Source organism: Diuraphis noxia, unplaced genomic scaffold (genome assembly GCF_037042655.1).
Source record: "Diuraphis noxia isolate RWA-SAM2 unplaced genomic scaffold, SU_Dnox_SAM2 contig0005, whole genome shotgun sequence".
NCBI lineage: Eukaryota > Metazoa > Arthropoda > Insecta > Hemiptera > Aphididae > Diuraphis > Diuraphis noxia.
In genome coordinates, this window is record NW_028301715.1 from 40034830 (window position 1) to 40052507 (window position 17678).

At 27.0% G+C, this 17678-nt stretch overlaps 1 protein-coding gene across 16 annotated transcripts in view; it reads left to right on the forward strand.

Moving 5' to 3' along the window:
- The first annotated feature begins 705 nt into the window (after positions 1-705).
- Positions 706-17678, forward strand: part of CASK (peripheral plasma membrane protein CASK) — an 87902-nt gene continuing 70929 nt past the window's right edge. For 5 of the 16 annotated variants that reach the window (XM_089228482.1, XM_089228487.1, XM_089228485.1 and 2 more), the window contains exons 1-11: positions 706-1488; positions 11629-11741; positions 11811-11916; positions 12229-12306; positions 12383-12558; positions 12662-12736; positions 13382-13450; positions 16405-16580; positions 16654-16776; positions 16847-17048; positions 17138-17256. In XM_089228482.1, the coding sequence (XP_089084608.1) occupies positions 1430-1488; positions 11629-11741; positions 11811-11916; positions 12229-12306; positions 12383-12558; positions 12662-12736; positions 13382-13450; positions 16405-16580; positions 16654-16776; positions 16847-17048; positions 17138-17256 (1296 nt within the window). In that variant the 5' untranslated portion in view covers positions 706-1429. The remainder of the gene's footprint in view (positions 1489-11628; positions 11742-11810; positions 11917-12228; positions 12307-12382; positions 12559-12661; positions 12737-13381; positions 13451-16404; positions 16581-16653; positions 16777-16846; positions 17049-17137; positions 17257-17678) is intronic. The other 11 variants (XM_089228483.1, XM_089228488.1, XM_089228489.1 and 8 more) reach the window with 7 other exon arrangements.

A 17678-nucleotide genomic window follows, 5' to 3' on the forward strand; every position in this document is an offset into this window, starting at 1 on the left:
GTTAAGCTTAAATATAACGTTATATGTTACCTTAAATAAGTCACATCAATCAATTATCATATTTGTGATATACTTGTGTAATAAATATTAATTAGGATTGCCAGATTTTAAAATCATCAAACCGGGGACATCATATTGAATAACCCTTTTTTCTGTATAGCAATATGAAAATTAATAATATCCGTTATTTTATTGAAAAATGTTTAAACTATCAACCAATGCAGTTTTTACATAAACTACATTTACTTTATTTACATTTATTAATTATTAGTAATAAGCTAATATTGATACTTGTTTGTAGAATGAATTTGTTTGAATACAGCAATATTATTCTTAATTTTTAATTAAAATTCATTAAAAATTAAACCCAAATACTAGGTATGTACAATATTATTCTATGTTTTATTATTAAATAATACAATATTAAGGTTATTTTCTCTTCGTTTAAGACACAATTAATGACTGGTCGGGACACGCTGTTAAGCCTAGTAATAATTAATAATTGAAAAAAAATATTTCTGGCATAACGACCCTAATAATAATATTGTCCCGTAGTCTGCACTCGATTGTTTATATTTATGTAACCTTATCACAATATCTCGTGTTATCAACGGGTGGTGCGGTGGTACCGGGATGAAGTTATCGGCGCGTCGGGGCGCAACCTAGGCGCGAGATCCACCGCGGCCCGTGCAACACCTTTACTGGGCAAAGTTCAGCCGTAGCGGGGCGGGACGCGTTGCAAGCACCATCAACACGAGCACGACTGAACAGTGAGCGGAGTCTGGCTGCGGACCAGTGGGTACTGGGTAGCACTTCCCAGCGCTGAACTGAAACGTCCAACCGGACTACCGGGACCGGCGAACCGCAGTCCGCAGCTGAAGCTGACGACTGCATCAGTACAAGTGACGGCAGTACGGCACATCGCACATCACGGCCGCGGGTCGTCCCCGTCAGTCCGGACTCCTGACGGTTCGTTAGCTGGTGGTGGTAATGGTGTAACGACGGTGGCCGACTGCCGAAAGCCGTTTCCGCGTCGTTGTCCCGACGTGGTGCCGTCGCGACTAGCTACTGCCGGTGGACAGTGCCACAGTGGTCACTCTCACTACTCACTGGTCAGTCGGTCAGTGTTTAGTACTGTTTACAGAGACGTGTCCGCCGCACACCGCGCGTGCATGTGATACATCCTCCTGTCGGAAGTCGCGGCCAATATTATTACTCATTAGTCATCGTTGACAAATGTAATATTATTATTGTGTCGGTGTCGCGTACACGTCCTCGCCACGTCCTGCTCCCTTCGACCGCACCGCATTCCGTGTAGTGTTTCTTGAGTTTCTTCGCGTATCACTGTCTCGTCGTCATGACCGGTGTCGAGTAGAGACTGTCATTTTGTGTGTGTGTTGTTTGTACGTTTGTGTAGGCGATCAAAACTATGGCCGACGAGGAAGTGCTTTTCGACGATGTCTACGAACTGCTCGAGACCATCGGAAAGTGAGTGTCTTTATCCTGTACTTCGGTACCTACCTATACAGTAATACTGCGATTACATTGTACACGCAGAGGCGAAATTAAGACATTTTACGCCCGTGGAAAATATTGAAATTACGCCCAATCATTTACAAATTTTGAAAATATATCATTCCCTACAATTATTTTTTAATAACTAGAAATATGAATAAATATGCCAATTACCTACTTAAAGTTTCTGCCTTTCTGTAATATTCAGAATATAATATCATTTTACTTATTAAAATTACTGGAGCAATTAAGTCTGCTATCTTAATTTATTTTATGGAATTAACATTTTCTTACAACATTAAAAAACTTATTTGGTTGCATATTTTTTGTAGAAATAAGGTATTTAAATGGAATCTGTTTATTTTTATCTGACTTCAGTCTGAAATAATAAACATTAAACAATTATATGTTTACCTAACCTTATTTAAAAAAGTGATTAAACATAATTTCATTTTTTCACAAATTTTAGTAAGTGTATCAAAAAATTATTTCCAGATGAAGACACTAATAATTATAATCAATCTATTCTGTGGATCATAGCTGTGCACAGGCCTCTTTTTAAGAGTGTGCAAAAGGCTGCCCCTGACATGCTCTGAAAGTTATTTCAAGCATGTAAAATGCTGATAATTTATATACCAACCTACATAACACAAATATTGAATTGTCTTACTGTTTAATTAAAAAAAATATTGTAACAAATACCATGATAAAATACAAAAAGTATACATGCCGCAAATATTTGGTAGTTGATAACTAATAACTTGATGTTTCAATTTGCTAATAACACCCGTCAGTATATTTTAGAACTCTAACTGAGCTGGGGCACACTATTAAATTTGTATGGTAAACATATTTTATATTTTTATCGTACCTAACTTGGTATTTTTAAACTTAATAGTTTTATGATAATATGAAAACAAATAAGCATAATAAATAACTGATTACCAATTTAACTAATACATTATTATTTGAATTCCATATAATATTATAAATAATGATTTAGGTATTCAGAATTAAAAAAGGACTTGTTTTTTTTATTATTATCTACTTGCTATTCACTTGAGCCAAAAATGAAATTGCTTTAGATAAACTCATTAATACCTATAATTTTGTCATCATGGAAACTCACTATTTTATACATCGGATGGTGATAATCACCTTATTATGATTTTTATGTGAATCAAGCGTTGTCACTGCCATAAGTCTGATAAAATTTCCCTCATTTCTAATAATTTGTTATCATTATAAATTATACTTGCAAATTTTTTTTTGCGGAAAAAATTTTTTTTCTATAGTCTGTCTCACGAAAGAACGGGACAGTTTCGCGCATGTAGAATGAGCTCACCGTTTACTCTTCACCATGACCACCAGTGACGACCGTCGTCGTCGTTGTAATGCTGCAGTGCGTGGGAATGCGCAAGAATGACCGATTTTGGTCGAGACATGGTCCTGTTCTTTCGTGAGACAGAGTATACAGTCGATTTTGCTTAGTTAATTCACACAATAATAGAGTGGGTTACCTTAGAGTTGATTTTATAAGAAAAAAAAATTTTTTAAATAATCAAATCTTTAATTACCTGTCCTGTTGAAAATTACTTGAATTGTTTTGGTTTTATGCACCTCAATTATAATAGATCTTTATAGTGAAATATGAAATCATTTATTCTGATAAAGGTAGGTAGTAGGTACAAAATGTATGCCAATAAATATGTAATAAAATTAAATAGTTTACAAAAGACAAAAAAATTTAAAATCAAATCTTTTTTAAAAACATAAACAAGTGTACCTATTACCATCTTGGTAAATATTATAGTACCTACCTATATTATATTAAAAAATATTATCATAATTTTTAATTTATAGATATAATATATTGTACGTTGATTTCTAATCTTATAAAAATTATTATGTAGATATCAGAAATTTTAATGAAAACACTGCTTTAAATACTTCAATAAATGCCTAGTTTCACACTTTCACTCAGAATCTTAATAATTATAGTATAATATACCAGTACAATATAACTATACTTAATATACTTATTCCCTGGCATATACCCTATAAGTTATACAAATCTATTAATAATCTTACCGTTAACTAGAATAATGTCTATAAGACTATACCTACTCCATGCGCTGAGAGGGTCGGCCGTGTTCCCAAATGACAAAATAATATTATTTATCACTATAGACTAGTAATTAATTTTGTAATATTTTTGTCTGCGTCAATCATAACGTTCATATTTATTATACTTATATTTATTATTGATAATAATTTTACACCATGTATGATTTTATTTTATGTTTTTCATTCCTTCGAATGTCCCCACATCATAAACAATTTATGTGAAATAAAAACATTTTACCAAACATTAAATAAAGACCCACAAAAAATTATGCCCGGGGATCAATATCCGGTTCCCCTCCCCTAGTTCCGCCACTGCCTACACATGACCCACCCACCTTCTAGGTACCTTGGTGTCACGCCTGATGTGTACTTACTTAAACATGTCATGGGTTCTTTTTTTTGTCATATCTGCATGACTTGTTAAACTTAATTTTAAATTTCCACAGCTCTTATGTGGATGCTTTTGGTAATATGGAGATGCAACTAGGTGCATCATAATAGACTTTTCATTTAAGGGTGTCGATTTATAAGTGTGTTTTTTGTTGGCTATTATAAAATTTTATATGTCTTATAAGCTAGGAAGTTGGTTATTTGTATGCATTTAGCTAAACAGTTGCAATAAAATTAAACATTTAAATTGTAGGCAGGCTTTAAGATTTAAAAATATAAGCTACTAGGAATGCAGTTTGTAGATTTAATTTTAATTTTTAGCATTTTGATAGAGAATTATTAATACTTATTGCTCGACTTATTGTTTAGCTAATACAATTTGAAAATTTAGATAGGTTCACTAATTCTAGAATTTGTTATTGTATTTTGTACAAACACAACATTGAACCATGTAAAATTATCTTTTACAGTACAATATGTTATATATTTTATCTTGGTAGGTACCTGGTTGAATAATTAGTTGAAATACTTACATCATAAATGTATATATGCCATTAGTGAATAAAATATTAAATATTGTACTTAACATAAGGTTTAAACCATATATAAAATTGTTAGTGTGTTTTAGTAGGCTAAACAATGTTTTCTTATAGGTTCCAATGCTAGGTCCCCATAAATGTTGTGCCTGGTTGCAAGTTGCCACTTATTGTTTTGTTTCTTGTCAAAAAGTGATGCAATATCCTAATCCATCATTGGTGTGAGTCAAATAAATAAATATAATAAGGCATATCCCTTTGTTGCAATCTCAAATTTCTTTACTAGGTGAAAGTTTATATACGCCTAAAGTAATTAAAATTTGGTCTGATACAAGTCTTATATTGTATGGAAGAAATATTGTTGTATTGTACCTATGAGGGTTCCTACTAATCATAGAAATATGCAGTGATATTTAATTGATAATATTATAATCAAAAGGTAGGTATTTGCATAAGATGAATTTATTTGTGTAGAATCAAATCTAAAAATTAGATTAAAAATATATATATATATATATGTTATGTTATATGTATAATATCTTAACTTGCAATTAGTGAAAATCTATTTTAATTATAAAAAGAGTTTATAATTAATATAATTGGCATTATCACTACAACCTACACCTATCTATCCATAACTAACTATAAGAACTTTCATTATTAAATTAAAATTATTATTTTTTAGATGTTTTAAATACCTTTTGAAATATATAATTAAAAATGTCTAGAGAAACATCTAACTTAGATACAGATCTAAATTATTATATACATTCTTGAAATACATTTGTGATTTACAAACTGTACCTACCTTCTAAATAGCTTATTACTTTTTAGTCGAAGATAGCATCGTTGACTTCCATGCAGCCGCCGGCAGTCTTAACAATATTTATCATGGGTACGCCAAATAAATTTTTCAGTGTCATTATAAATTTGTATTTGTATATTATATACTATTGAATTTGAAGAAAAAATTAAAATACAAAAAAAAAATTTTAAAATTATGTTAATTATATCAAAAAAAATGCTATTATTTCTACTACGCCATAGCATATTTTCAAGATCATTATTGTAAAGCCTCGGAAAAGTTAATCATATAAATCCAAATTAATTTACGGCAGCCCGCGGCTGTATGGCCTCCTACGAATGATATGGTGTGGCAGCCTGCGGTCTAAAAATTATCAATACCTAATTATTATTATACGGAAGCAAGCGGCCGCATGGCAGTCAACGTGTTAAGTTGAATTAAATAATGAATGTATCTGTTAAATAGAAAGTTAGATCAATAAAATTAATTAATTCACCTGTTGTACCTAAGCATATATTATATTCAAGTGGGTATTTTCAAATAAAAATGCTTAAATATATAGACAAGCCCTATGACAAGTCTTTATCCATTTGTTTAATGCTGTGTAATTGACTTCTTTGGGTAGGTACTAGGTATATCTGTAATCTAACTCTTAGATTTTTTTTTAAAAATGTATAAACCCTGTTTAATTGTATTTCTTTTATATATTGTGGGCATTTATTTATTTATATTATGTCATTCAATTATTTAATACTATCAATAGACAATAATTATTTTCTTACTAGTTGTTAATTATTTCATTTATTGTTTTAATTATTAAATGTTAACCAAATACCTATGTATAAAGGATGAGATATTATTCAATGTTATATTAAGGAACTTAAATCATAGTATTTTAGTACAACATATTTAGCAATTTCTTGCAATTCTCTTGCTTGAAATTTGTGTACAGTGCTGTACAAACTATCCATTATATTATTTTGAAATAAATCGATAACTCTTGGCATTACTTTTTGAGTTTGATTATTTAGAAATATTGATTTGACAATTTTCGGGATATTAATATTTCCTATATGATCTGTGCTGTCCATGTATAATTTGAAATTTTTTAATAAAAACCATGTCATAATATCCTGGTCAAAAATTAATTCTTCATAGAATGATTCAGATGGATATATTTCATTATTCACATTATTCACATATTCTATGTCATTTTCTGATTCTTCGTATTTATAAATAGATTGTTTTGTTTGTTGGATTTTCAAATCAAATGAATTCCAACCAAAAATTAAACTGAATGATTTTCCTAAACCTATATGTGGTTTTTCATCTCTGCAAAATGCTAAAAGCATAGTACTGTAATTAAGTCCATCTCGAACTTGATACATATCATATAATAACCATTTAGCATCATTGTGTTGATTTGAATCATTTTCAAACCATAATTTTGTGGTTTCATAACTTTCTATTGTTATTGTCTCATTTCCAATATCATAATCTTGGAATAATTTTCGATAAAACAATAATTGTTCAATTGTTGGATAAGGAAGTTCCATACATTGCACTACAAGGTCTCTCCAATCTAAAGTTGTTATATTACTACCAAATAGTTCTTTATAAAAATGATTGTAAAATTTACTATCTATTGACCATTTTTTTGGATATATATCTTTTATTTTACACAGTTTATTCAATGTATCAATAAAACTGCCAATTTCTATTTTGAATGTAGGGGCATAATCTAAAAGTTCATATACAATAGGTCTAAATTGTTCCGTATTAAATTGATTCTTCGAATGAAATACTTGTCTGCAATTTATTTCAAAAACACTTAACTTATTTATGAAAAATTGTCCAGAAATGTGTTTGATACAGACATCAATATATTTTCCTACACAATTTAATAATTCACATAATTTATTTATATCGTTTATCTTAAATTGGTGTATAATATGTATTTTTTCTAAATGATGATCTATACTTGTTAAATCTTTAAAATATTTTATATCTAGAAGTAGACTAGCTTTAAGTCTATATATTTGATTTATAAGTCTGTTAGTTTCTGTTTGTACGCTTATAGTCCATTGATCTATTTCATCTACTATTTCATAATTATCACGCACATATTTTTTAAATTTGCTTATTGTGTCTAAGCAATGCATTTGGAATTTGTCAATATCATCATTGTTATTGATGATGACTGCATAAAATTCAAATTCATTGATTTTTGTTTCATTAATATCAACATAATATCTATTTAAGAAGTTTAAAGTAGTAATTGTACGCTTCACCTCAGTTTCCAATAATTGATTAAATGCACTTATTAATGTATTATTCTTAAGGACCCACTGTTCATAAATCATATTATTAATAAATAGTGTTAATTGTTCTAACTCACTATCTACTTCATCCCACAAATTGGTTTGTAGTTCAAAAATATAGTCTTTTAAGTTGTTATTGGTGTCTGATAATAGATTTTGAATTTTGTTTTCATATTTATTTATAAGATCTAATATCTTACAGTTCTGAGATATTATTATTTGATTAATTGACATTATGTTTAAATCCTTGTTTATTCTCACTTCTTTGAAAAACTTATCCTTATTGTTTAACAATTCTTTAATTTTGTGTATATAGTTATGTTCCATAGTCCTCCACATATCACATAAATATAATGCTGTAAATGTATAATTGGTTAAATTACCTTCATGCCTTCCCAAATCTGTGCTTAATATTTGAAATTTATTGGAAATTTCATAAGTTTTTATTGTTTCAGTTTTATCACCAGATGTTAAAGAAGGTGGTGTACTAATTTGTTTATCATCATTTTCAGATTTGATGCTATCATCGTCATAATTATTATAAATATTTATAGGTTTAAAAAATATACTTGGGGACTTAACATTTTCTTCATTTAAAATCAACCCAACTAAGATATCTGCAGCTTTTTTAGGCTCTTTTATTATACTATCTAAATTGATTATTTGTATTTGAATACTATTTTGTTGGTTATAAAATTGTAAGAAATCATTCATTTTTTCACTATACATTTCATCTATGTGGTTTATAATTTTAATACAATTTGTCAAATAAGTATTTGTAACAGTGTATATGTTTTCATTATCTTGATACTCAGGAACTATACTAGACTTTTTCTTAGATTTTTCACATATTTCTTTTCCAAAATAGGGCATTTTACCAGTCAACATAAATTCAAGTAAAGCCATTTGTAGAGGCTGAACAGGAAATTGTAAAAGTATCCAGCCATTTATTCCTTTATTTATTTTTATGTATTCTCCTATGCAATTTATTTGATCTCCAATTTGTAAATCATGATTTTTTCTTTGTTTTTCATCAATTATTTTTCCTAAATTGGCCATTGAACTTAAAACAGGATTGTTATAATCAGGTTCTGGAATAATTTCTGGCGTTTGAACAAGTTTATTTTTAAGTTTTTTATTTGTTGTATAAATGGATTCTGCACTGCTGTTTGATCCACTTGTAATTGTTGTAATTGTATTTGACATACTATTTATTGAGTCATTCACTGTTCTTTTTTTAACTTCTAAAAAATTTTTAAGATGAATATTAATGTTATTTAATTATTTATTATAAATGGTGACTATAAATATGTAATTTTTTTAGAGGTTATCTAGATCTGTAAACCCTATTTTTTTTTTTCGTTCATATGGGAATGGCTTGTACTTGTGTAAGTAGTGAATCCAGTAGTAAATTATCATTTGTATATCATGTATACCTACTATTTAACTATAACTTTAAAACATACATCAGAGAGTATGCACATGTATTTTGAGGATTAGATAAAAATATTCAACTCAATTTTTTGAATTCCTGAGCAAGTTGACTTCGATCAATTGGCATACTTTACTATGTTTCTTATTTTAGTGAATTGTTTCAAAAATAAAATGTTTGAAATTATTTTAATGTTTGTCAGTTTTCAAAAATAAAAAAAACCCTAAAACTATTTCCATTTGAAAACTTATGTTTTTCTATCTAAATTAATTTTATTCACCAGTTCAAGCATTTTAGTTTTAATTTTAATTTTTTTTTAATTTAAACCACAAAAACGAGCAGATAACGCATTATAATTTTTTGCTGATATATGATGGACATGGTGATTTTGTGTCTTTTCTTAATACACATAGAACATAGGAATTTAGGCATGTTTTCATTTCTTTGTACTAATTAATATACTGAAGGGAATTCTAAAAGTAAATTTGAATTTCTTATTATCATATCTATTATCTGCTTGCAATCAACTTTTTCACATTTTTGATTTTATCCCCCAATATCCTAAAAAATGTTCTACTAAAACAGAAAACTGAATATTTAAATTTAAGTTAAAATTTAATAATTATAAATCTGGGAATGTTGATTTAAGTAGATTCAATGAAAAATTCAAATCTGTTTTAAGGATTCTTATCGTTTCACCAAATGAATCAGTATGTTGAAATGAAAACACACCTTGATTACTATGTTCCATGTGTATTAGACAAAGACAAAAATTACTGGTTCTAATCGCTTTATTACTATTTTGATGTGTTTAAAAATGTATAAAATATATTTATTATTTATTATTTATGCAATATATTTAGAAATATTAAAAACGCTTTCAGTGATTTCTCCAGCTTTTTTAAATAAGTAAGGTAGGTACCTATTTATATAGATAAAAATGAATTTGTTTTTTAAAAATATTCACTACTTTTACAAACAGAATTTTTTTATAGTTTCTTACTTTCACTATTTTCTGTTATAATACTTTCATTTTCTGAGGGATTTTCATAGTCTTCCACAACATGGTATAGTTTACTTTTATTTATTGAAATCTTCATTTCTTCATTATATGCATTAAGACATGCTGATAATGCATCTTCAGTAGTAAAACCCAATATTCCTTTATTTCGTAAGTTGTCTTTTATTAATTTTACCACTTTTGCATTATGTATTACATCAACAACTCCAGCTACATTTGAGTTTTTTATTTCAATACATTTTATTTCACTTATGCCATATTCAAAATTCAAAACTTCTTTTATTATCATGGATAGAATATTTTGTTTGGATTTAAATGAAACTACATTCAAATATTCAGAAGACCAAGATCCAGTGTGTTGTAAATATTCATTAAAAGTATCTTGTTTCACAAAATGTTCATTCTTAAATTCATCTAATCCTTGAGTAACTATAGATTCTTCTATTTTCAAACTGTTAATTGTTGAGCTCTCGTTATGTATGTCCTCTTGAGATATTAAGTCAATATTTTGAATGTTATTTTCATTATCTAATTTTGTGACTTTTAAGTTATTATTATCAGTTTTTATGTTATTTGCTTCTTCTATATTAAGAATATTAAGTAGCATACTCCTACATAATGTTTTATTAGATTTTTCCAAAGTTTTTTCTATGAATTTATATTTTTTATTATTTAAACTCATAATAAATAAATCATAAATACTTTTCATATGATGTTCTAACATCTTTAAACCATTGCTTTTACATGTATCAATAAAATTTTTGGACTTAAAAACATCAATAGCAGTGTATGAAACACCGTCTAAATTAGAAAATAATTTAGAGACATAGCAACATTTTTTATAGTATGCATTTGGTCTTAATGTATTTTTTATTTCTTTCTGATGTGACAAAAAACTACCATTACTTTTACATTTATTTACCACAATATTATTATTTAATTTTTGATTTTCTTTAATATTGTTATTACTTAATGTTTGGTATTCTTTTGACATTTCCAACTTAAAGTATAATTTGTATAAAAGTTTTGTGACTGCAAGTGATTGGCCATGAGCGATTTCACATATAGTGCTATCTTCAATAATAATTTCCATAAATTGTAGCCACAAATTAATATTTTTCATATTGCTCAAACATATATCATTATGATTAGTTTTTTTAAATAAATGTGTATACTTTTCAGGCATTATTTGGTATTTCTGTAATAAAAGTGCGAACAGAAACCCATCTTTGAACCTCTCACCTACGTTATTTAAGTCTAAATTCTGACAATAATGTGTTCCAAGCTTACATGTTAGCCATTCTTGTAATGTGTTAAACATTTTGTTAAACAATTTCACAAATATTATTATTCTTAGTAAAAATATTTTGTATTTAGGAAATTATAAACCAATGCACTTTGTTATTATTTGTCTAATATATTGCATATTTAAAAACAACTCATGATCACTATAGTAATCATTGTTTTCTAATATATTACAGAGGACCATTTAGTTTGGTTAAAAGATGTGTTCATCGTCAAACTGGACAACAATTTGCTGTTAAAATTGTTGATGTTGCAAGTTTCACATCAAGTCCTGGTTTAAGCACATCAGGTATTTAATCTTTAATATATTATTAAATAAATTATACCTATTGATAAGAAAAATGTATTTTGATCACAGATTTAAAACGAGAAGCAACAATATGCCACATGCTAAAACATCCTCATATTGTGGAACTACTGGAAACATATAGCTCCGAAGGAATGCTTTATATGGTGTTTGAGTAGTAAGCTTTTAATACATATTCTTTTTAGTTATATCAGTTTGGTCAGTATTCTTATTTATTAATTTATATTTAAGAATACTTATAATATAGGGGATCAAATAAAAAATGCATTTTATTAGAAAAGGTGTTCATTATTTGTAAGTCCTATTAGAACTGTTCTAATATCAAGTAGGATTATTTTAACATGCATATTTAATTTAAAGTTTAAATATTTTTAGGTAATGGATATTAGGTACTTAATTTGTTTATAAGTATTACTGTACATATAAATTAATTAGTGTAGTTTTTAACTGCAATTTTATTAATTTTCAGTATGGATGGATCAGACATATGTTTTGAAATTGTCCGTAGAGCTACAGCTGGTTTTGTTTACAGTGAAGCAGTAGCAAGGTAATACATTTTGACTAAGCACATTAAATATGTATAATATCTTTGGTCAATTGAATTGATATTAATAATTTTGTAGTCATTATATGAGGCAAACACTTGAAGCAATCAGATATTGTCATGAGAATGACATTATTCATAGGGACATTAAGCCTCATTGTGTCCTATTAGCCACAAAAGAGAATTCAGCTCCAGTTAAACTTGGAGGATTTGGTGTGGCAATACAGTTGCATGATGGGAGCTCTATTAATGGAGGTATTCATAACCTCATAACACATTAAAGATAGACTGTTATTGTTTTTGTTTTTTTTTTGTTTTTGTTTTGTTTTTTTTTTTATTTTGTTTTTATTTTTTTAAGCAAAAAGTTTTGATGATTTGTCCCGACCTAATTTGAGTGCTAACGGCCAAGTTTATTTACAATCAGACAGACAGGGTAAGAGCACTTAAATAGGTTACAAATTGTTACAATGTTGGTGTTGGTACTTCATATTTTTTTATTTTATATTTAATATTAAAATCATTTATTATTTTGCTGTTGTTATGGAATCAAAAATATTTCTTTATGATAATATTTAAAAAATAATCATTTTAGAACTTAGCAATTTCAAAAGTAAATTTCTGTTCATGATTTAAAGCAATATATTATACCATGTTATACTTCTTTATTGATAATTTATGAATCAATAATATTAAAATCACAAAAGTAATATCACTGATATACATTCAATTTTTAGTTTGAACATTTAAATAATAAATAATAATTCAATTTTCAAAGTTTTATTTAGCAATTAGAGTACTTTATAACAAGCAGTATAAAGAATGACATGATCAAAAATCTTAATTAGTCACCGACTGTTTAAGTAATGTTTACTTTTGACGAGTGTATACTCTGACAACAAGATAGTTTCATTAGTTATCAATTGATCATTGATAATAGTTCTTCGGTTAATAATTTTTTGTTTGTATGGTTTCTCAAATAAAATTTTATATTATTTAGTATTTATATTTTTTTAAAGTATGTAAGATTTTCAAGAAATTTCATTTTACTATGTAAAATTTTGCACCTTCATGTTTTTAGCACACATCCTTATGCTCTATGATAATTTACTGGATTTGGAAAAATTGGAAGTTGCTGAGTATCAAAATGGTATTAATATGAATTAATTTTCAAAAATTAATTAGTTGGTTGTTGAACTATTTTTTTGAATTTCTAGGCACTCAATAAATTTAATTTGCATTTAGATATTTGAATGTTATGTTGGAACTTAGAAAATTAGTATTATTTTATTTTTATAAATTATTGTTTTATTTTTTATTTTTTATTATTAATTATTAATTATTGTATATCTTTATAATATTATTTAAATTAGGGATGGGCTGATACTAAAACCCATACCAGATATTAGCCAATATCGATGGTATCGGTTTTTTTTGTAACTGATACCTAAAATCAAACCTATCGAACTGCATAGTATATTAAAACACTAAATGTTACCAGCATTAAATAATCATTTATTTCCATTAATTATTAGTATTGGCTTCATTATAATATATCGGTTGATGGTAGCGGTATTATAATGATATTGGCTCATGCTTTTTTGCCAAAAATGTTGTTTTAATATTACCATATATACTATCAGGTATCAGTTTCAGTTTTATATCAATAGCATATATCAGAGTATCAGATATTGGTAAAAAGTGGTTTTGGCTCATCCTTAATTTAAATATCTTAAAAATTAATTGACATTTTTATTAGATAATTATAACAGTGGCGCAACTAGGATCTATTTTTGGTAAAGATTATACATATAAAAAAAAATGTCTTTACTTTGAAATATTTAACTTTTAAAAACATTTCGGGTGGGGTCACAACCCCCAACCCACCCCTGGTTGTGCCATTGAATTATAATATTATATATTGTCAGGTATGAATTAATGCTTGATAAAATAGATATAATTATATAATCTTAGTGTTTTTTATAAATATTTAAGCAATTAATAATTATGATAACATTAACAAAGAGCAGGGTTTGAAATATTTTGGTGCTAAATGTATATATTTTTAGAAATTATTAAAAAATATTGTGAAATGCCTTTAATGATAATTGATTTATCCGAAGACAATATCTAATTTATTTTTATTTTTATTATAAGCAAAATATTGTTTATTACTACTACTCTAAATAACTTGTCAACCATTTAATATTTTATGATACAATTTAATCAAAAATGTTTTGTCTAGTCTCTTTTTGAAGTTTTAAAAACAATAATTAATGACTTTAATTAGATAGATTGTATAGTTGAAGAAAGTGGCAGATAAGATCTATATTATAGAACCTTTATTAGATATGATATATTTTAATTCTAAGATTTAGAAATTTAGAGATTTTGGTATGACAATTGTTAATTTTTAAATTTGTTTTATGTATTCTTAAAATTATTAAACTTTACGTTTAATAATATTTTAGAATAAATCTTTTGTATATATTATATATGTATAGCTTAGTTGACAATATTATACTAATATTTAATACATATTGTATGCTAAATTATTTCAATTCCAAACAAATTGAGTTAACTTATTATATTATCTGATATTAAGTAATAGGAAAAGGAAATGTGTTAGGACTCTAGATTAGGTATCTCTAATAATGATGTTACTTCTAATGTTAATATAGATTTATGTTTTTTTCTTATAAATTTCTTATTTCTTATATTGATTTATTCTATCTCCTAAATAGTATTGATACCAAATTGTTTATTCTTGCATAATTCATTCTCCTAGAATTATGTTATCAGATATTACATTATTAACATATACTTTAGGTACTAAATAAATATAAAATTTATACTATATTGTGTTAAATTATTGATACAATGATCTATGGTTTATGCTCAAAATGATTAGGATTTAAAATTCAGTTTTAAAAGTGTTGGAAAATATATTAATTATTTATGTTAATTAAATAATTATTAATACTCTTTAATAAATCAATTTTAAAAGTTGTGCTACGTTCAACATTAGAGTGAATTCATTTATGATTAAAATTAAAAACATTGCCGAGTCCCAATATTAGATTTTTTACGATATTTTAATTTTTACAAAATTTATAAGTATTTTTAAATTGTAATATCTTACAAGCTCATAAATTACGTAAAAGTTAAAACAACAAATAAAGATACTGATTATGTTCTTAATTTAAAATTTAGTAATAAGTGTATTCTTTCTAATACCAAAATTAACATCACAGGGTTAGTGCTGCTGAATGTAAATTTGATAAATTGCACGGGTGCTGGAGAGAGAAAACAAATAGTGCTTTGATATCCTTTTGGTATAATATTGAAGAGAATGTAAGCGCACTATTTGTTTTCTCTGTCTGACCCATGCACAACATTGACTAGAGGCATTTACGCAGAATCATTTTTCTATGTTTTTAAGTAAGCTTAGGCTAAAATAACCCATCAAAAAAAAGATAGAAAGTAATATTTTTGAGGGAATAGCATATCAATTTGTTTAATATTGTCTCAAAACGATTTAAACATCATTTAAATTAAAAGAATTTTTTTGTTTATTTTTGAAAGTTGAATACAAAATCAATTAACAATAAAATATAATATTGATATATGTCATCCCTTCAAAAATATTATTCTCCATCATTTTTGTAATGGGTGACTATATTATATTCTAATATTACTTAAAAACAGAAAAATTTATTCTGCGTAAATGCGTTTTGTCTATGTTGAGTGTGGACTAAAGAGAGAAAACAAATAGTGTGCTGACATTCTCTTAATCCAATAATTTCCTAATGATAATATTTCACATTAAATAATATATCTTATAAAATATTGAATGAGCAAAAGAACATATCATTAATTTTAAAATATACTTCAAATTCAAACAGTAAGTTGCTATTGTGATATTGTAGACTGTAGACTGAAGAATGCGGATTTACTGTATGTTACATAATTAAAAAAAAAACAAATCTACTATCAAGGCTCTTTATGACATTCAATCTTAATTTAATAAATATTAACTTACCACTTAGTTTTCAATAGTGTATACAATCATACTGTATTAATTATTGTTATTATGTTATAAAGGTCGTATAGGAACTCCTCATTTTATGGCTCCAGAAGTTGTGGAACGACAACAATATGGTAAACCTGGAGATGTATGGTCGGCCGGAGTTATATTGCATATACTATTATCTGGACTAACACCATTCCTAGGTACTGGGGATCGACTTTACCATAATATATGTGATGCTAGGTTGAATGTATGTAATTTATTTATTATTGATAAGTGATGACTTAAATATGATTCATTGCAATTTTCATCTATTTTTAAAGTTTAATAGACCACAATGGGAACATATTAGTGAAGGAGCTAAAGATCTTGTTTGTAAGATGCTATGTTTAGATCCTAAAAAACGTTTGACCATTCAGGAAGTTTTAAATCACAGATGGCTAAGGGTATGTGTTTCATATATTTATTAAATTTTTTGTTTAAAAATATTATAATGACTTATTAATTTTATATTAGGAAAGAGATAAGAATGCGTCCAAAGTTCATTTGGTAGATACAGTGGAACAATTGAAAATATATAATAGTCGTAGACGTTTACGTGGTGCTGTAATGGCAGCAGTGTCATCACCACGCTGGACTTACCAGTCTTCTCTAGATTCAAACTCCAATGCTATTGAACAGTTTTCTGATTTTGGCGATGATGATATTAGTAATTCGGGTGAATATGTTTTTCAAACAAATTTTTACATTTTTGTGAAGCTAGTAGAACTCATATTGTTTATAATTTATTTTATATTTCTTATTAAGCTGTTGGTGTTATTCTGAGTTCATTGGATGACATTCAATGTATACAGGAAGCACTTCCTGATACTCCACAAACAGTTTTACCATTACTAGATGATGAACAATTGTGCAAACTACTGGAGGTTTGTATTTTTATAATTAATTCAATTTATGTTTTTTTTTTAAATTTATAAATAATCTATATATATATATAATATAAATGGATTTCTGTCCGTCTCCTATTGCAACAAAATTTGATACATAGATATATTAGGTCTATGGGCAGAAGATAGGCTAAGTTAAAAAGTGATAGCCCCAAATATCATTCAATCAAATATTTGAATCGTTAGACTGTTCTCGATAAACGAATAAAATTACATAATGATAAACTAAATTGAATATCATTGTAAGATTATTACTTAGTATATTTTAACTGTTATATATCTATATGTATAAAAGTATAATGTTTGCAAAATCACAGAAAACAAATTTAACACACATTTTGAGACATGTAAGAGGTAGGATTCTTAACAGACTACAAAGTGCACGGATTCAGCTAATATTT